Source organism: Macrotis lagotis, chromosome 3, assembly GCF_037893015.1.
Source record: "Macrotis lagotis isolate mMagLag1 chromosome 3, bilby.v1.9.chrom.fasta, whole genome shotgun sequence".
NCBI lineage: Eukaryota > Metazoa > Chordata > Mammalia > Peramelemorphia > Peramelidae > Macrotis > Macrotis lagotis.
In genome coordinates this window covers 70,001,835-70,022,294 of record NC_133660.1, presented here as the reverse complement: position 1 = coordinate 70,022,294, position 20,460 = coordinate 70,001,835, and the positions used below count along the sequence as shown (strand labels likewise).

General features: G+C 38.7%; 2 protein-coding genes across 9 annotated transcripts in view; one reads left to right on the top strand and one right to left on the bottom strand.

Moving 5' to 3' along the window:
* Positions 1 to 1,558: 1,558 nt before the first annotated feature.
* On the bottom strand, positions 1,559 to 17,822 carry CASP3 (caspase 3). 3 transcript variants are annotated; one of them, XM_074228896.1, is made up of 7 exons: positions 17,722 to 17,822; positions 12,440 to 12,509; positions 9,682 to 9,803; positions 6,866 to 6,994; positions 6,434 to 6,609; positions 4,722 to 4,842; positions 1,559 to 3,713 (listed from the first exon to the last, which is right to left on the bottom strand). In XM_074228896.1, the coding sequence occupies exons 2-7, from the start codon at positions 12,490 to 12,492 to the stop codon at positions 3,484 to 3,486; spliced, it is 831 nt and encodes a 276-aa protein (XP_074084997.1). In that variant the 5' UTR covers positions 12,493 to 12,509; positions 17,722 to 17,822; the 3' UTR covers positions 1,559 to 3,483. The 3 variants fall into 3 exon arrangements, with proteins under 3 accessions (XP_074084997.1, XP_074084998.1, XP_074084999.1); XM_074228897.1 differs by lacking the exon at positions 17,722 to 17,822 and adding an exon at positions 17,301 to 17,318; XM_074228898.1 differs by lacking the exons at positions 12,440 to 12,509; positions 17,722 to 17,822 and adding an exon at positions 12,073 to 12,393 and having other exon boundaries at positions 1,560 to 3,713.
* A 279-nt stretch (positions 17,823 to 18,101) lies between these two features.
* PRIMPOL (primase and DNA directed polymerase) overlaps positions 18,102 to 20,460 on the top strand; it is a 38,388-nt gene continuing 36,029 nt past the window's right edge. For 4 of the 6 annotated variants that reach the window (XM_074228875.1, XM_074228876.1, XM_074228872.1 and 1 more), the window contains exon 1: positions 18,102 to 18,197. The gene's annotated coding sequence lies outside the window, so the exon portion shown is untranslated. Of the gene's footprint in view, positions 18,198 to 18,419; positions 18,579 to 19,786; positions 20,004 to 20,460 lie in introns of those variants that run through there. The other 2 variants (XM_074228874.1, XM_074228873.1) reach the window with 2 other exon arrangements.

Genomic DNA, 20,460 nt, shown 5'->3' with positions numbered 1-20,460 from the left:
TCAAGTTTGTCATTGCTTTTCATAGGTGGTTCTGTGGATAGTGTTGGGCCTGAAGTCAGAAAACTGGAAATGTACCTCTAGGCAAGTTAAAGATAACTCAATTTCATCTGTAAAATAGGAAGTGAAATAGCAACTACCTCCCAGTGAAATGTAAGGAAAAAATGAGCTAATATTTGTAAAGCACTTAGTGGTATTTGGCACATATTAAGTGTCTAATAATACCTGCTTCCTTTCTATTCAACTAAGTCAAATTTCTGACCTCACTCAGATTATTTCAAAATGACTTCCATGCTGGTAACAAAAACTTGCTCTTTGTTTTAACCATATCTAACATCTTCCTTACTTTAAAATGCTCTCAGGATAATTATCTTGCTTAATTAAAGAACCAAAGAACTCTATATTTAAGAAATTACTGTCTGATGTCAGGACTGTGTTCCAAGCATTTCCTTCTACATGAGAAAACCTACCAGAACAAACACTTAAGTAGGCTTTGGAGAACCTAGGTTCACTACATTGTACAGAGGTCTCAGAGTAGGAACCTGTGGAAGGAAACCTCTCATTATAAATTATCTGAGTTCTTTTTCAGTACCAGGCTATGAGATTGTCCTTTTATGTTGCTTCTGGATTATTTTTCTCCATCAGAGAAGAGTCCAGAAGGAATTTCCCTTCTTTCCAAGAGCAGAGATGGCCCCTCTTTTCCTGCTTAACCAGCAATTGTTTACCTCAGCAAGAGTGATCTAAATAAGACCTGGAGAAAGTCTAATGCTTTGTTCTACATTTTCAGAGGCAGTGGCAAGGTGAATGGGGTGTAAGAGAACAACAGCTTTGTCCTGACTTCATAAATGCTTGTATGGGAATCATACCACAAGTCTTAAGCTACTTCCCAAAAAAGAGGTGATCCCAGGAAGAATCTCATCAACAAAGGGTGAAAATGGTCAGTCAGGATTATGTAGGTTGGCTATTGTGTTCTACCATTCCAATCTATGGAAACTTCTTAACTGTGGAGGATTCAATCATTTAAACCTTTAAGGTATGAAAGCTTTCCTCAGTGTAAAGCCTTGGAAGTCAAAATGATACTAGGTTACACAGTGTATCCGAGTGCAAGTAGGGGCAAGAAGTCTTCCCTATTAGAATGTAAACTCTTTGAATGTTGTACTGTCTCTGCTTGAAATTGTATTCTAGCACTGGATACATAGTAACCAATGAATAGCCATTTTCCCCTATCTATCAGTAGTACACTGAAGAGGCCAAGACATAGTGTGCTACTATTATCACTGCCAAGTATCTATTCAGTGGATGACCCTTCAATTTTTTTTAGGTTTTTTTTTTTTTTGGCTAGGCAATGGGGTTAAGTGGCTTGCTCAAGGCCACACAGCTAGGTAATTATTAAGTGTCTGAGACTGGATTTGAACCCAGGTACTCCTGACTCCAGGGCTGGTACTTTATCCATTGCGCCACCTAGCCACCCCGACACTTCAATTTTTAAGTTTGCTGTGAGATTAACAAGAGTTTCATTTCAAACAGATAAAAAAAATGAGGGGAAAATCAGTTAATTTTATCGAAATTTATATTTTTTTATAATTTATTTTATTTTTATTCAAAGTAACAAATTTTTATTATAGAAGTGGTCATACAAACATTATGAAGGACCATTACAATTACATGGTGCATTTAAATTGTATAAATTAGAAACATCATTTATACACTAGTAGAAGGGGAATATTACCACTTGTAAGTTTGGGTTTTTCCCCCTCAAGTAAAATGAAAATTACTAGACTAAAAGTATTGATGACTCTTGGGAATCAAGAAAACTGGATCCAAATTCCAGTTGTGTCCTTAACCATCAATAGATGCTAGTCATTTATACTAGTTATTTCATTCCTTTTGGCCTCATTTCTCAGCTGTAAAAGGGAGAGGATGGACTAAGGACAACAGAGTGCAGAGGTTCTTGGGGCAGAGGGCCTCATTCACAGACTTTACTGCTAAGTCACAGCTTCCTCCCTTATACAACAGGCTAGTTGGACTAGGTGATTGAACATGGAGGTCTCTTTCAGCACAAGATCTATGATTCTACTTTATAGTCTTTGTCCAGTGTTCTGTGGAAAACTCTGATCATGTGTCCATTTGGCTTTGTCCTGTTTATATGAAGACTGTTGTCTTGAAAAAGCTGTGACCAGAACCATTCCATGCATCCATATTGGCCTAAAAATCTAGTCTCTACTTCTTTCTGACTCTTTCCCATGGGGTTCCTGTTGTCTGCATCCAAGTTAAGCATCCCATCCTCACAATAACCCTGGTGTGCCAAGCTGCTGCTGATTAGGCCTTTGGTTGGTTTTCAAAACTACCCTGCACATATGATGTTGTGCCAAGTTGTATCCCTACCATCTCTTAATTTGTATTGCTTATAGTCAGTCCACCTGATCCTTATGGGGACAAGCATCCTTCTTATGCTGGTGAACAAACAGTATTTCAGCACCTTGAGAATGAATCCTCTTTGCCCTTAATGATTAAGTAAGGCTCAGAGATAACACCCGAGTTCAGTCACATTTTTTGCCCAAATAGAATTATGGTTTCTAAATTTAACATTCAAATGTTTTATTTGATTAAAAAAACTTAGCCCCATAGAATTTTAATGTGCATGTTTAAAAAAATTCATCTATAGATGAATTGCTTATTTCCAAATATCAATTTTGCAAATTAAAAATCTGCCACTGCTAGTCTTTAGCAATAATCATAATTCTGACAGAGATTCAGAAAACATCATATATTATTTGTCATTTGACAAAAACTGAATACATATTTAGAAATTCAGCTTAACGGGGCAGCTAGCTAGGTGGCATAGTGGATAAAGCATCGGCCCTGGAGTCAGGAGGACTTGAGTTCAAATCTGACCTCAGACACTTAAATAATTAATCCCATTACCTTAAATAAGTAAAAAAAAATTCAAAAAATCTGGGTCAGGATGATTGAGCTCACCTGAGTCCTCATTTCTTGGGACATTGAGAGGTGGAGAACCTTGCACAATGGTGCAAATCAGGTCTTCCTGACTCCAAGGCCATCTTTTTTTACCGATTATGCCATGTTATCTTTCACAGTTAAGTAAAAATATTTTAAAAATGTGTTACTACTTCCATAGCCCCTCAAAAATCCATGATATGCTATCAATAAATGTTGTTTCCTAAATCTCCAATAACTCCTAAGTTTCGAAGACACACTATTTTCTTCCTTTAACAAATATCAATATCCACTTGTTTTTTTTTAAGTCAATATATTAAATCCTAAAATTAGCTTCCATTTCAACTACCTGAATTTGAGGTAGCAATTTAGTGGTTCTAGTAAATGGTAAAAGAGTGATTCTCTCTCAAACATCCAACAACACACTGCATTAGGCTCAAGGTGTGCAACTTAAATTAAAAAAGGAAATGCAGTCCTCAGACCTATCATTCACTGGCTTGGCATACAAATTTAAACACATGGATTTTCTTAGGGGAAAAAATATAGTTCCTTAGTAAGCATGGACATAATACATGGCACCTGCTTCTTTGCATGGAAGGAAGCATCTAAGGAATAAGATTCAAACTCTGTGGCAACTTTTCGATTGACTCGTGTGAGGATTTGCATGATTTCAAGCTGGTGAGCATGCTCTTTCAGCATTGCACAAAGTGACTGGATAAACCACGAACCATCCTTCGAATTTCTCCAAGAATAGTAGCCTACAAAACAACAAAATCCACAAACTGTCATAGTGACAATTATCAAACTTGATTTCACAAATAATTATACAAAGTTCTAAGTAAACTGTCCAAAAAAACAAGTATGGCTTCCAGTAGGTTTCCCTGACCATGGGAGGAAAATACTATTTATGCCTTGGGACAGTAATAGTGATGAATTGGAAGAAAAACTGCTGTGTACTGCCTTCCATTCCCCTGTATTACCTCCTCTTTGGGCAAGGATACCTGACTCACTCAGAATGCCACCTGCTATGACAACAATATTAATAATACTTGCCCACCTGCTCTATCAGACGTCCTGCTGATATCAACATACAGAAAACCACCTCCAACTCTCTGTCTAATCTTTCACAAAGTTTCCACGCATTCTCTCTCATGGAGAGGCAAAATAAAGAGCCAATCAAACTGTCTGGCTTGAGTTCACTTCCTGCTCAATTTTGGAGGGTAGCTAGATGAATAAGCAGGGTACCAAGGGCTTAAATCTCAAAGAGCTTCAATTTCCTCATCTGTAAATTTCTACCTTCCAAAATGGCTGTTAGAAAGACAGTGCTTTGTACACTTTTAAAGCACAATAGAAGTGCCAATAGGAATATTTGATCCAGAATAATACTAAGTCTGAACACCCTCATTTTACAAAGAGCAATGCTGAAACTGAGAGAGATTAAAGGTCTGATATGGTTATAGAGTCAGAATTTTAACTTAGGGCTTCAGATCCCCCAGCACCATGGTTGTTTTTCTATGCTACTATACTCATTTTACCAGTAAAATCATGATTGAATATGTTATATTTCATAGGAGCTAAAATCAAGGGTTGTGTTTATTAGACACAAGGTTAACTGGATCACCCCGGTATTAAAATACAACCTGTGTAACCAAGTGTTAAAAACTTTCTTAAAGTACTAATGCAAACACACAAAAAAATCAGTCTTAGTGTAATTAAAAATCTGTGATTTTTTAAATAAATGCCAGTTTTGCATGTCTCTTCCTTACCTGGGGCTGTAGAATATGCATATAAGAAGTCTGCCTCCACAGGTATTTTCTGGCATGTCATGTCCTCATCAGTGCCACTGTCTGTCTCAACACCGCAATCCAACTCAGTACCTCTACATGCCTAGTTAAAAGAAAAAAAAAATCAAATCAAATACTATTTATGAAAAATAGTTTTTGACTATCTTTAGCCTCCTGGCTTTAAATTCTAAGTCAGAAATGACTGACATCAAATTTTCTTTTTAGTTCTCTTGATACAGACAAAAACAGGAAGGCCCTGAATGTGGCCACATGGGAAGGGGCCTATACCATCTACTGAATCAATAAGAATTTATGTCCTTCCTGGCTACTGATTCAGTTTCAAGGACTTCAAGGAATAGAAATTATTATTCATTTATAATTTGCCAAATCTGATTTCTTAAAAACTCTAAGCTGAACATTTTGATTTTTCTAGTCATTAGATTTCATCTCTGGCTCCCAGAATCAAGAACTTCAAGGTTTCAGAAAACCTTGTTCCTAATTTGGTCTGACATATACCAGACCATTTTGTGATTTTTAAAGTGGGAAAGATATATACAAGTAAATCCTATGTAGTCTTATTTGAAATGCATTAATTATAACAGATGGTTAGAGGAAAGTAACTGCTCATACTGCAGTGTGTTATTTCTGTTGGACTGATACTGGGTCTCTGATTTCACTGATATAGGAAATTCTCTGTACCAAGGCAGGTTAGCACTTCAGTCTTTGAGGGTTGCCCAGAATTCAAGAATGTATTGATTTGCCCGGGTACAAAAAAGCCAATAACACTTGATCTCAGGTTCCTGGTTCCCAGGACACATACTCCCTATTTTATACATGAAAGAAAATCATAAATTTCAGTCTTTGTTAGTGGATCAAAATAACAATTTATCTAGAAAAACTTTTGAACAATCACAAGTTATTTATTATTTTAAGAATAAAAGAGAATAGGTTATTAGCTTAGAATCACATAATCTTAAAGAAAAGGACTTCATGTCACCTAATCTAACCTATGTCTGATCAAGAATCTCTTCTATTACATTCCTTATAAGCAATCTTTCAAATTTCACTTGAAGATCTCCCCCAAGGCAACCCAGAAATATCATTCCTTATATTAAGATATTATCTACCTCTCTGAAACTGCTATTCACCATCCCACATTCTGTCCTCTAGGGTCAAGCATAACAGGTCTAACTGATCTTTTTAGCATTCCTTCAAATACCTGAAGACAGTTATCAATGTCCCCATCAGTCTCATCTCCTCCAGTTACACAGCAACACACACAACATGGACTTGAGTCCCTTCACTAGCCTAGTCACATTGCAATTTAATGTGCTCCAGCTTTTTAGTATCCTTTCAAAAACATAGCCCACAGAAATAAACAAAAGATTTTAGAGGTGGTCAGATTCTAGCATATTCTGCACATCAACATGCCTAAACATATTTCTATATGCCATTTAAAAAGCAGACAATTCAGAAACTCCTGGATTTATCACTGACAGGGATGGCAGATAAATTGAAGTCAGTAAACTAAGAGATGGTTTTCCTACCATTCTTTGTTTAGTGGAGATTTCATATAAGGAAGAGCAAGACACCTAAATCAAGATATTCTCGGGAATGAGGAAAGCTAAGGACTTTTGGACATACCACACTATCAGACAATTGGTCTGAAGACCAATCCCCAAATAACATTTTACCTGAATAAAGAAAAGTTTTGGTTTTCCTGTGAGACTTCTACACCTATCCCCTTTAAAGAAACATGTTAATTTTTTCAGTTCAACAGATGCATCAGTTCCAAAGATGATTCCTTCTTCACCATGACTTAGGATCACGCAAACAAAACTGCTCCTTTGGCTGTGATCTTCTTTAGAAACTAGATATATAATGGGAAAAAAAAAACACCACTTCAGAACCAGTTCTATGGGAACAAGAAAATAATAGAGGTCTGGACTGGGACCTTAAGAAGTCATTTGGTTCAGTTCTTGGTTTGAGGAAGTGAGGTACATTTCAAGCATTTCAGAAAGTTAAAAACGTATTCATCTATAACTAACAAAATCTCACCCTTATTTGCTGTGCCTGATAATAATGAGCACTATATAACCTGTAGTTATCTATAAATTATTACTTACCATTGTACATTAATTCAATTATTTCTTTACATGTCAGATCATTTTTATTCCTGACTTCATATTTCAAGCTCTTGAACGTTTCCCTGAGGTGTGCTGCATCTACATCTGTACCAGAACGAAATGACATGCCTTTGAAAAGAAAGAGAATGCTTAGTTGCAGTTTAAAAATAAAATTATTGCTTTGAAAGAAAAAGAGTAAAGATGACAATAAATACCTACAATGTGCCAGGCTCTTTGCTAAGCATTTTATAAATATTATCTCATTAAATTCTTACAATTGGAGGTGGGTGGCATTATTGTCACTCTTTTACAATTAAGGAAGCTGAGGCAGACAGAAGTTAAGTCACTTGTCCAGAGTCACAAAGTTAATAAATGTCCGGATTGAATTTGAACTTCCTGACTCTAATCTCAGTGCTCATTAATTTTGAACTTTAGAACTGCTGCCCAATACAAATTAAAAGAACTCATACCCATCAGATTGACAAAATTGACAAAAATGATGGATATTGGCATACCTGTGGGAAAACAGGTACAATAATTGCACTGATGATAGAAATGCTAACAGTTTCAGTCAGTGTGAAAAGTAATTCAGAACTAGGCCCTGAATGTTACAAAACTGAGCATATACATATACAGCATATACTTTGCTCCCAGGTGTGTACTCCAAAGAAATCAAAGAAAAGGGGAAAAAAGGATTATGTGTACAAAAATATGTTTATCAGCTCTTTTTACAGTATCATAAAACCAGAAAATAAAGGTTGCCTATCAATTAGGGAAAACCTGAACTATGGTCTACAAACAGTGGAATACCATGATTGTGCTATAAGAAATGACAAAGGGGATAGTTTCAGAGGAACCTGGGAAACTCTGCCTGAGTTGATGTAAAGAAAAATCAGCAGAATAATTTATATAAAAAACAATACTGTAAACACAAACAACTTTGAAAGACTTAAGAGCTATGATCAACACAATGACCAAACATGATTCCAGAGAATTCATGATGAGACATGCTAACCATTTCCTGAGGAGATGACTCAGAGAGCAGACTGAAACTAATTACTTGGAAAAGACCATTGCAGAAATTTATTTTATTTGACTATACATTTGTTATAGGAGTGGCTTTTATTCTTCCTATTCCAGGAGGGTAGGGAGGAAGGACAGAAGGAAGAATTTTGTTTTGTGAAAAACATAAATCTATTAAAAGAAAAGAAATGAAGTGATTAGGATAAATGTGGAAATAATTCATAATCTATCAGGAAAAAACCTCTAACTACTTAGCAGTTTAGTTTACTTTGTGCACAATATATTAACACATGACTATATTCAGTCTAATTTTTTCTTCTTATTTCACAAGATAATAAACTGCTTTCTGTTAAGGAGCAGTTAATGTATTGCTTTTGTATTACTCATACTGAGCACTTGGCAGAGTTAGGGATGGAGAAAAGTTCCCAAAGTTTTTAATGGAAAGACTAGCTATTGCTCTATCCCCCATCACTTTCTCATATCATTCAGTGAGCTATAGTTCAGCTGATATTTTCATCGCTATTTTTAACAATGACAATATGCTTAAATTAATCTGAGACCCTGGGAGGGCACCAGCATGGCAGTGGAGTCAGAACACTGAAGCCCATTTGTACTGTTTACCAGCTATGTAACCTCAGCTTAGCCACCTCTCTGGGTCCCACTTCTGTAATATAGCTGGATTAGGTAGTAAAGTCCTCTCCAAATGAACCATTATATATTCATCTAGTTTTTTTTTTGCAAGGCAATGGGGTTAACTGACTTGCTCAAGGTCACGCAGCTAGGTAATTATTAAGTGTCTGAGGCTGGATTTGAACGCGGGTCTTCCTGCCTCCAGGGCTGGCGCTCTAGCCACTGTGCCACCTAGCTGCCCTATATTCATCTAGTCTTAGCCATTTTGTAAATTTGGGTCAAAAAAATGAAATGAAGGACAGAAGATCCGCGTTCAAATCCAGACTCAGACACTTAATAATTACCTAGCTGTGTGACCTTGGGCAAGTCACTTAACTCCATTGCCTTGCAAAAACCAAAACAAACAAACAAAATAAACCCCAAAATAATGAAATGATACTATTTGGGAACCAAAAGAAAAAACCTTTTTCACCTTCAAAACTGTTTCTTAATAATATACTTGGGGATAGGAAAGGTCAGTTTCTTACTAATAAGGGAGTTCAACTAGATGATATCTGAGCTCTCTGCCAGCTCTCTTATTTATGACTCTGATCATTCTTTTTTTTTTTTTTTTTTTTTTTTTTTAGGTTTTTGCAAGGCAAATGGGGTTAAGTGGCTTGCCCAAGGCCACACAGCTAGGTAATTATTAAGTGACTGAGTTCGGATTTGAGCTCAGGTACTCCTGACTCCAGGGCCAGTGCTTTATCCACTGCGCCACCTAGCTGTCCCTCTATGATCATTCTTATTAAAGGCTACAAGAAAATTCTAGGGGCAGCTAGGTGGCGCAGTGGATAAAGCACTGGCCCTGGAGTCAGGAGTACCTGAGCTCAAATCCGAACTCAGACACTTAATAATTACCTAGCTGTGTGGCCTTGGGCAAGCCACTTAACCCCATTTGCCTTGCAAAAACCTAAATAAATAAATAAATAAATAAATTCTAAGGAATCCGATTTTTGTCCTTAAAACCTTTTAAAGAAATGATCAGATTTTTAGTTTGGCCACTAGCATTATTGTGACTGCCCATTCCCTAATTCATACATTCTTTGCATGTGTTTGAAAACATTAACTTATTCACTGTCATTCATGAAATGTGAGGAAACAACACAAAACATTATTATACATACCAGTGTTTGGGTGAAAATTTTTATTATTGATTATTATGCATAATCCCATTTGTGGATAATCCATTTTATAGCTATGTGATGATAGTCCAGATTCCACTGACTTGCTACCATGGAAGATCTTTCTGTTTGGAAATAAAATCACTTTTTATAGGTAAGAGTTCACAAGATATTCCATTTTTGTCAGGTTTTAGGAAAAACTTAAATTTAACTTATTAGTAAAATATTCAAGAAGAATCAACCAATTAATTCAGGTTAATCTGGTGAGGTCTTGATAACAATTACAGGATCCAAAGGAAACCAATAAAATGTAGGAGATTGAAAATGAGGATTTTACATAGGTAGATTATACAAAGTTATCACAAACATTTAAAATTTATGCAACTGCTTAAAAATGAGCCCTTCAGGCTCTCATGTAAAACAAGGAAAAATACACTAATTAGAGAAAAAAATCTTGAATCCAAGAAGTAGCAATATGTGAACATTCAATGTTTAGTATCTGAGGTCACATGACTTCACTAATTTTCAGACTCTCCTTATCTAGATCTATCCTCCATCCACAAAAACACCCCTCCCTTGATCAGTCCATCCCTACTAGTTAGCAGCCTACATGTCTCCTCCATTCATGGCTAAACTCAAAGGCAGTCTATACTTCCCTTCCTCTCTCTTAACTCTCTAGTCCCAATAATCAAAAGAATCAGCTCTAACTTATTAATAATTTCTTAATTACTAAACCTAAGAAACTTTTAAAAAATCTTCATCCTTCTTCCCTACTCTGCATCCTTCAACATCTTCAGTTACCCCCCTCTCCTAGTTTTTCAGGGTAGTGCTCTCTCCTGGATCTCCTCCTACTTGTCTGCTATTCCTTTCAATCTCTTTGATTGAATCTTCATCCAGGTCCCATTTGCTAAAGACCTGGGAATCCCCCAATACTCCTCCCCCTCTATACTACTTTAATTTGGTGATCTCATAAGTTCCATGATTTCAGTCATCATTTCTATACAAGATATTTCCAGACCTTCATCTCCAAATCTCATCTATCTCCTGACCAGTCTTGCATCTTTACCAACCTCCTGAACATCTCAAACTGAATGATGGCATAAACTCAACATGCCCAAGACAAAGCACATTATATTACCTTACCCCCAACCCTCACCTTTTCTTTCTTTTTGTCACAACACACATACAAGTCCTCTCCCCTCCTGTTAGTGCCACCAGTCTTGTATATCACCTCAGACCTGCATTACTGAAATAGCCTCTTGTTTGATCTTCTGTCCTTAAGTCTCTCCCCACTTCAGTTCATCCTCCACTCAGTATCAGTGAGCTTCATAAAATGCAGGTCTGGACATGTTACCCCTTCCCAACAAACTTTGGCAGCGTATTATTATCTACAGGATCAGAAAGGCAATCTTAACAGTTTCTTTCAACTGCTTTATTTTAAGACTGGGTCTCTATCTCACCCAGATTTGACAGACCCACTGTGGATCCCACAGAAACTCTGACCTGTTGCATTTCCCTGTTGGGCTGGTTCACTCCTCCTCAGGCAAACAAGAGATATTCTATTCCCAGGGGTTCTCCATATTGGTGCCAAGACTTAGTATAGGCACCTGATTGGCTCTAGTCCTATTATCAGCTCAGAATTTTTTAAATCAAGAGGTGTGGGATCCCAGCCTCCCAGTAACAGAGACCATCCTGCCCTGCTGCCTAACTGTGCATTTTTACTGGCTATCTCCCATGTCTAGAACTTTTTCCCTCCTCAGCTTGGCCTCTTAGCTTTCCTAGCTTCATTCATGCCTTAGGTAAAATGTCAACTCTAGTAACATTCCTCTTAAAGCTGGGACCCCTTTATTCTCTCTATATATATCATTTGTATATACACTTTTGTCAGTTGGTGTCTCTCCCATTAGACTGAGCTCCTTAACAGCAGTGATGACTTTTTGTTTTTCTTTGTACTTCCAGTATTTATAAACTGCCTGGCTCATAATGAGTCCCCCCCCCCCAAAAAAAATGCTGGTTAACTTAATTTATGTTAGAATTTGTATAGATATCTGAGGTGCACAAAAGTGCTGAGTCACAAAAGGGTGACCCCCCCCCCCCGCCACGTCGTTTATTTGCTATCTTCTGCATTAGTAGGTAAGACAGTACTATGCTGTTTAAGAACCAGTCACAGATTTAGAGCTGACTGTGACTTTAGAGACCAATAAATGCAGCTCCCTTGTTTTACAGAGAGACAGCTGAGGCCCACATGTTGAGTTAGAGGTGTCAGAGGGATAAAGAGCAGCCAGTTAGAAAAACAAGGACTAAGGGGCAGCTTGGTGGTGCAGTGGACAAAGGACCAGCCCTAGAGTCAGGAGGACTCGAGTTCAAATTCTGCCTCAGACATTTAATAATTACCTATCTGTGTGATCTTGGGCAAGTCACTTAACCCCAGTGCCTTGTAAAAAAAAAACAAGAAAAAGAAAAACAAGGACTAGAACACTGACTGGGAAGAGACTGAGACTGGAGTTTTCCATATGAGAACTGTTTTCATGGTGACTGAAGCCGTGGAAACAGAGTTATCAAGGAAGGAGTGAAGAGCTCCCTAGGAAAAGCACCAAAGTCAGAGTCCTGTCAACTCAAGGTAGTAACAGGGACTTTTCTTGTCAAATTAAAAGATCACATTGGCATCACCTGTGGAAAGTTTAAAAAATGTTTTAATTATGTTCAATGCTAGTTAATAAGTTTTTTCAAGAAGATACAGAATTTTTATGGAAATACTTACACTCCTGAACTTTTGATGGATTTTGAATCTACCGTAATTTCAGTATTTGCCATGTTGCTTCAATTACTGACTAGAATACACACACAAAAAAACAAAAGTTAGTCAAACATCTTTTTTTTTAGTATGTAAATACTCTTTTAGCTTTATGTTCTTTATTTTTCCCAACTTCAACAGATCTTGCGTTTCACAATACTAAGAAGATTCTAGCATAAAGGTCATGCAAAATTAAAGCTTGTTTTTGTTTCAAATAGTCAAATTGTAGGGGGAGTTGGAAAGGGATTCAAAAGTTCTGGTGAACTGAAGGCTAGCTTCAAAATAACTTTTCAGAAATGAAAAAGGTATCAATGATATATGGCAGAAACTCAGTTTAATAATAATAAAAAAATATAATATATAAATCATAAGAAAATGCATTTTAAAGTTCACCTCACTGACTTTCCCTCATAGAAAAGATGCTATGAGGTTAAGAACCTGTAAAGCATTTCTATAGGCATACTGTTTTAAGCTATATTAGCAGCACTTAGTGTACAGAGATTACAGCTATAGAGAACACACTGGCAATGAGACTTTTCATTGTCCCAGACAACTGAAAGGGATAAGTTTATGTGCCAACTTGCATCAGTAGAGTGGACCTCCTTATCAGGAGATGCTTGCTATCAGTTAAATCTTAGGTCCTCCCCAAAATTCTTTAAATTAAATCCCTTATCTATTAATATTTTAAAGAAACAGCTCTAAGTATTTTTCTATAAAGGCCACTCTTTTTTCTCCCTAGATAGAAGAGCATGGGTGAATAATACTAAGCATAAGCATTACCTCATCCATATAGTCCCTAAGGAAATGACTTGCTCATCTACTTAATTGAATATGCATTTATTTAGGAAAAGTGATCTCATCATGAAAGGCTAGAGGGAAAAGTTTCCCATTATAAACATTTGCTATTTTTCAAAAAGATTACATATATGAGAATAATAAACAGAAATAAGGCAAATGATTAAAAGGTTACTTCTATTTTAACACTTCTATGTCAGCTCTGAATGATCAACAATTGAAAATATCTGAGTTAATAGTGTAAATTATTTATAAGTCATATTGGTCATCTGAGGAACAATGGGAATTAGAGGTTTTCAAGAATATTGCCATTATGATAATAATAGCAAGCATTTATATAACATTTTATGATTCACAAAGTGCATCACATATATGGTACAATTCTATTTTAGTAATCCATTTAACATTTTTTGAATACATACAATATTTGTTGACAAAGGTTTCAGTCATGTCAGACTCTGATTCCACTGGGGGGGGGGGGAGATTCTTGGCAAGAAGTTATTTGCCATTTCTTTTTCCAGCTTGTTTTACAGATGAGAAAACTAAAGTAAACAGGGTTAAGTGACTTGCTGAGAATTTGCAAGCTGATGTCTTAGGTCATATTAGAACTCAGCAAGATCTCTAACCGCAGCACTACCTGCCTACTATATAACCTGATCTACTCTGTCATTTTTGGCTAAGAGAATACTTGGTAAATACTGAGCAAAGAAATTACCCATCCTCTAAGAGTTTCAAAGACCTACAAGCAGCATAACATGACAACTAAAGGTATGGCAATGTGTAGTAAGAGTATTCATTTTATCAATTCCAAAATATTTTCCAAATTCTACAAGGGGAGAGAGAAGAGGAAAATATGAAGATAAGAGTTGGTCCTTCCCTCAAATAGTCTGTATTCCAATAAGGAACAGGACCTATCATGGTAAAATTAATGCAAAGCTCTAACAAGTCTGGGTTTAGAGGTACAGGGTACAAAAGGACAATTCAAATTTATAGGTGAAAACAAAAACAATGAAAAGGCATCTGCATCAAGGGCCTGATCTTGGACATTCAGAAGAATACAAAAATATCAAAATGAGGTTCTATCATAAGAAGTCTTTAAGAATAAAGTAAATGACCAGGTGTCAGGGACATCATTGAAGAATTCAGATTAGACTGCTGTGAGGCCTCTTTTTTTAATTCTGGGAGTTTAAAAATTCTGGGCTAAGTCCCAGCTGAATCCTTAATATTAGTTCTTTTCTTTGCCCTCCAGTGTTGTTTGCAACTCAGCTTCTATAACTGTTTAGCTTTACTGTTGACATTTCGTAATTTTTTTTTGGTCATTGCTTTAATTCATTCTGAACCACTGTGGGGCTCTGAGGGACAAATGCATCCTTTAAGACTAACTGGTCAGAAGCTGTGTCATTTTGACCAATGTTTCAAAGTAATATTGAGAATGAGTATTTTAATAGGCAACTAACATCTTTCTATTATTATAAAAATAGTTGAACATTGATGATTATCAACTCAAGTTTGTATCTTACTCAGTTTTCATCCTGAAGAAAGTACCATTATTAGCCACTCTCATGCTGTTCATATCACAATATACATCAAGGGAGTACAGAACTGAAAAAAAGTATTACTTTAGGCTAGGAAGCAGCACCACAGCAAAGGAAAAGGAGCTCTGGACCCCAGATCAAACAACAACAACACCTGATTACAAAATTTACTAGTATTGAGACCTGAGTTAAATCACTTAATTTTTCTAAGCACCTCTACAAAATGGTGATAATATTTATATCATTTGTTTTAAAATTGGAAGGGACGGAGATTCTAACCATTCAGTTTGTAGTTAAGGAAACAGCAGTCCAAGAAGGAAAAGCTCAAGATCCCTCAGATACAGTTAAGGGAAACTAGACTTTCAATTCTGGTCCTCTGACTTAAAAGTCCATCATGTACCATTTTGCCCCTACTAATATTAACACTTATGTTCTTTATCATAGTTGAGAATATTATATATTTATTTACCTGGCATCTTTTGTCCAGGATTCTTTGGTTAACCTAACAATAACCTAATCAATTCACAATATTAAGGAAAATGTTATGCCACTTTTTTTTTTTGCAAGGCAATGGGGTTAAGTGGCTTGCCCGAGGCCACACAGCTAGGTAATTATTAAATGTCTGAGGTCAGATTTGAACTCAGGTACCCCTGACTCCAGGGCTGGTGCTCTAACCACTGTGCACCTTAGGTGCCCCATGCAATTTCTTAAAAAAAAAAGAATCCTATTTTAATTAATTTCTGTCTGTTTAGATTTTTTTGGAGTGAGACTTAGAAAAATAAATAGGGGGATTTCAAAGTGGTCCTGGGAAAAACAATTTACTACTATGGAAATGTGAAACAATGTAAATGTCTTAAATTAATGGTTGTGATTGAATTGGGTTTAAAAGCAAAATTGTTTCAAAATTCACCATAACTTCTCTTCTTGGATTTCAAAATTGCAAAAACTTAGAACTAATGAAGTCTTTCTTCATCCTATAACTCAATCTGTTAAAAAATGTTTACTTTATATAGGACTGAGAGCTCCAAGATGCTATGCTCTTACAACATGCTCAGAATTGTTTTCACTTCCTCAAGTATCATGTATAACCGAGGGAAAACCAAAACCAAAACCAGATCCCAAGCTAGGTAATATATTTATTCTTGCTTTTGCATAGATAGTACTTTTAATGCTTTGACCATGCCCTTGGCTTAAAACCGCTGACTGATGAACAAACCTTAGTTTCATTTTTAGATTAACCCTCTGAATTCAATTCTATTAGAGATCCTCTCTGATACTTTCTAACTATAATTTCCTACGGAATCTCTTTCAGATTAGATGCAATAATTAAATAATTAGTGTCAATTATTAAGTAAGTGTAGGCAATGGAGTAAGGAAAGAATATCCTAGAGGGAGGGGACAAGACTTGAAGTTGAAGAGGAAATAGAGGAGTAACCCGGTGGAGGACATGGCTGGGGGGGGGGGGGATGACTGGGGAGCTGAGCGGTAGGAGAAGATCCTGGAGAGTCGGGAGGGGTCTTGGCAGGTATGGAACAGAGCCCTTTCAGGGAGGGGAGGAGGGAGGCTTCCTAGAGATCAGGCACAGGCAGGATTTAAAGAGAAATCCTCTGACTTCAAAGGCCATGAGCTTTTTCCAGTGAATCCGCATTTGGAAGGATGACACAGACACAGACATACATACAGATATACAGATACAGACAGACACAGACACACAAAGACAGACACAGACATACATACAGACAGACAGATACAGACAGATACAGACAAAGAGACAGACACATAGACACACAGACACAGACATACATACAGACATACAGATACAGACACAGACATACATACAGACATACAGATACAGACACACAGACATAGACATATTACAGACACACAGACATGGATACAGAGACATATAGACACAGATACAGATGTAGACATACACAGATACATAGACACAGACATAGACACAGATAGACATACATACAGACAGGCATACAGACACAGAAGGACACACAAAGAGAGACACATAGACACACAGACACAGACATACATATAGACGTACAGATAGACAGACACAGACATATTACAGACACACAGACATACAGATACAGACATAGACATACAGATACAGACACAGATAGACACACATTCAGACAGACATACAGACACAGACACACAAAGACAGACACATAGACACACAGACATACATACAGATATACAGATAGACAGACAGACACAGACACATTACAGACACACAGACATGGATACAGAGACATACAGACACAGATACAGACATAGGCATACACAGATACACAGACACTGATACACACATACAGACATAGATACAGACAGACACACAAAGACAGACACATAGACACACAGACATACATACAGATATACAGATAGACAGACAGACAGACCCATTACAGACACACAGACATGGATACTGAGACATACAGACACAGCTACAGACAGACATACACAGACAGACACACATACAGCACCCCACGCTTGATTCGGAGGCTTTTCGGGCTCGAGGATGCGGCACAAGCACGAGCCCCTGCCTGCGGGCCGCGGCTGCACTGCGGGCCGGCGGGTCCTCGTGGGCCCGGGCAGGCCCGGCACAGCGCCGTCCGGGTGGCCCTCGGCGGTCAGGGCCCTGGGCACGGTCTAAGAGCACAAAGGGGGCGCTCCGGGGGCCCCCGGAAGCCCCGGGCCTCCGCCCGCACCATCCTCTAGGGAACCAGGCCCGGGGGCAGACAAAGGCAGGGCCCCGCGGCGCCCCGGGGCTCCTTCCCCGGCCGCTCCGCTCCCCACCCCCCGGGTCGGGCGTAAACAGGCGGGAGGGAAAAGGGGGAGAGAAAAGGGAGACGCGGCCGGGGCAGGCCCGCGGGGGCCCGGGGCGGGGCCGAGCCCCACACTTACCGCAGCTCCGCACGCGGCCGGGGGAAGCCCGCCCTGCAGCACACAGGCGGCTCCGGAGGGGCTGGGAGCCCGCAGCGCCGCGGCCCCCAGCCTCGGAGGAGGGCGGGTTCCCCTGCTCCGGTTGGATTCGAGGGAGCCCCGCCTCCCCGCCGGCTCCGCCACTCTTCCCTCCCGAGACGGCCGAAGTCCCGCCCCCTCTGCAGTGAATGACAAGCCGACTAAGACCGCCCATTCCCCGGGAGGCCGGAGAAGCCCCGCCTCCCCGCGGCCCCGACCAGCCAATGGCCTCCTCGGAGACAGTCCCGCCTCAGCCCTTGCGGGCCTCCGTCGCCCCGCCTTACGCACGCGCCTTGGTGCCGCCGCGCGGTGGGCGGGGCCGCTCGGGCGGCCAGTTTGACTGCAGACGGCGTTCCCGCGCTTTCCGGCCCGGCGCGCGCCTTCCGCGCACCTCTCCGGGAAGCCCCCCATTTCCTCAGGTAAAATGAGGGCGAGCGGCCGTCAGCCTCGCGCTTCCCCGGGAAAAAAGAGATGGCAAGAAGGAGGGGGTCCGGGCCGCCGGAGGAAGCCGAGGCCGTGGCTGCGGTGGCGGGGGCCGGGCTGCGCAGCGCGAGGGAAGGAGGCCATGGTCGCCACCCCGCCCCGGGTGCCCAGGGTGTCCAGGGCAGCCCGCTCTGCCCCAGGCCCAAGGGCCAGTGTCTCAGCAGGCTGGTCACTGCTTCTGGTGTAGCCACCTACGAACAAAGCTCCGAAATAGCTCCTGTGTTGCACCTTTTTCTTTCTAGGAACATTGAGAATTATGGAAAAAGAGGCAAAGATTGCTAAGATTCACAAAAAACTTGAAAAAAATGATGAATTGCGTAAGTGTTAGGAAAAAAATGTTTCATACATCAAAAGCCATGGACCCATAGACAGTCTTGATGAGAATCATCTAAGCAGGTCCTGACAATATTTCTAATGAAAATGTGAGAGGGGCGTCTTTGCTATCACCTGATGAACGAAAAAGTTTATTGACTAAGAGTCAGTAACTGTAGAACAAAATGCCACATTAAGGACTCTTTTATTCATAGGTTATGGGAATAGAAAATTTACTTGATAGACACACTATAGATAACTTTGTCATTTTTTTTTATTAATAGGTGAGGCATAAAACAAATGTCAGATGTATTTTCTATTGTCATGGAGAATGTTGAATGCATAGCCCAAATGGACAACAGAACCTTAACATTGTATGTCAAAAATTGTTCTGCCCCCTTCCCAAGAATTAAAGAACTTTCTAAAAATTCTAGATTTTTCCAGGTTGTAATGGTGAAAAAATGATAGAGACCTAAAAGTTATGATCATTCCATGCTCCTCATTTTCTTGTCCTTTGTCATCTACCCTCTTTCCACCCACTGTTCATATTGGACAACACAGGGTGAAGCTGAAATTTTTAAGATTTGACATCTCTTAACAGGTGAAAATATATTTGGAGCAGAATTCTACTGCTGCTACTCTTATCATGTGTTATGTTTTAATAGTTTTAAAAGTACTTTGGTCATGACAACTCCATGAAGTATGCAGTAAAGTGAGTTTAACTAGTTTCATAGATTTCTCCTTGTGGCTGAACTTTGTTTCATTGTTTAATTTCTTGTTTTTATTGTTTAATTTATATGTATTATAGGCAAAAGTTGACTTGATATTAGATTCATTCTTCATAAAGAATGGGTTTGGGTTAGTAGTTCTCCATATCCCAGCCTGTCAAACTGCTCAACTGGACTCTGGTGCCTTCTATCTCTAACCATCCATTCTGCAAATTTCTTCAGGTTCTTCCGGTTCCTTCTTTTCCACACCCAGGGCTGTTGGGCAAAGTGGTTATCAGGGTAAATGTTTAGAACTTTCTGCTTCTGACAAGACTGTTATTAACTTTATTCCAAGGCATTATTTTTCTTAAAATTGTGGACATTTTTCTTGATTTATAGCTTATTTTTTCCTTGAATAGTATTGTATTTTTTCCCAATTACATGTGCAAACCATTTTTAACATTTGTAAAATTACATTTTGAGTTCCAAATTATCTTTCTCCTTCCCTCTCCCCCCTCCCCAGATGGTAAACGGTTCAGTAAAGGTTATACATGTGCAATCATGGAAAACATTTTTCCAAATTAATGATATTGTGAAAGAAAACATGGACCAAGAAACCCCCAATCCAATAAAAAAAAATTGAAAAATGATGTGCTTCAGTTTGCAGACTCCACAGCCCAAATGGACAACATATAATTTTTCCTTGAAGTTCTTTCTTTGGAGGTGAATAGCATTTTTTTTTCAACTATATTTAAAGATAGTTTTCAATATTCATTTTTTTTTGCAAGGCAAATGGGGTTAAGTGGCTTGCCCAAGGCCACACAGCTAGGTAATTATTAAGTGTCTGAGACCGAATTTGAACCCAGGTACTCCTGACTCCAAGGCCGGTGCTTTATCCACTACGCCACCTAGCCTCCCCTCAATATTCATTTTTGGAAAGTTTTCTCCATCCCATTCTTTCCTCCTCCCACCTTAGGATAACAAGTAATCTTATATAGTTTCCACATATTTCCATTTCAGTTACACTAACATTTCTAGTACAGTATTGAATAATAGAGAGAACAGGCAAACTTTTCATTCTTTGATAGTGTTTATTTGGTTCTCTTCTTTCAAAGGTTTATCTATTTTGTTTTTTTTTTAATAAAACCAACTAGCTTCATTTACTAATTCAGTTTCCTTT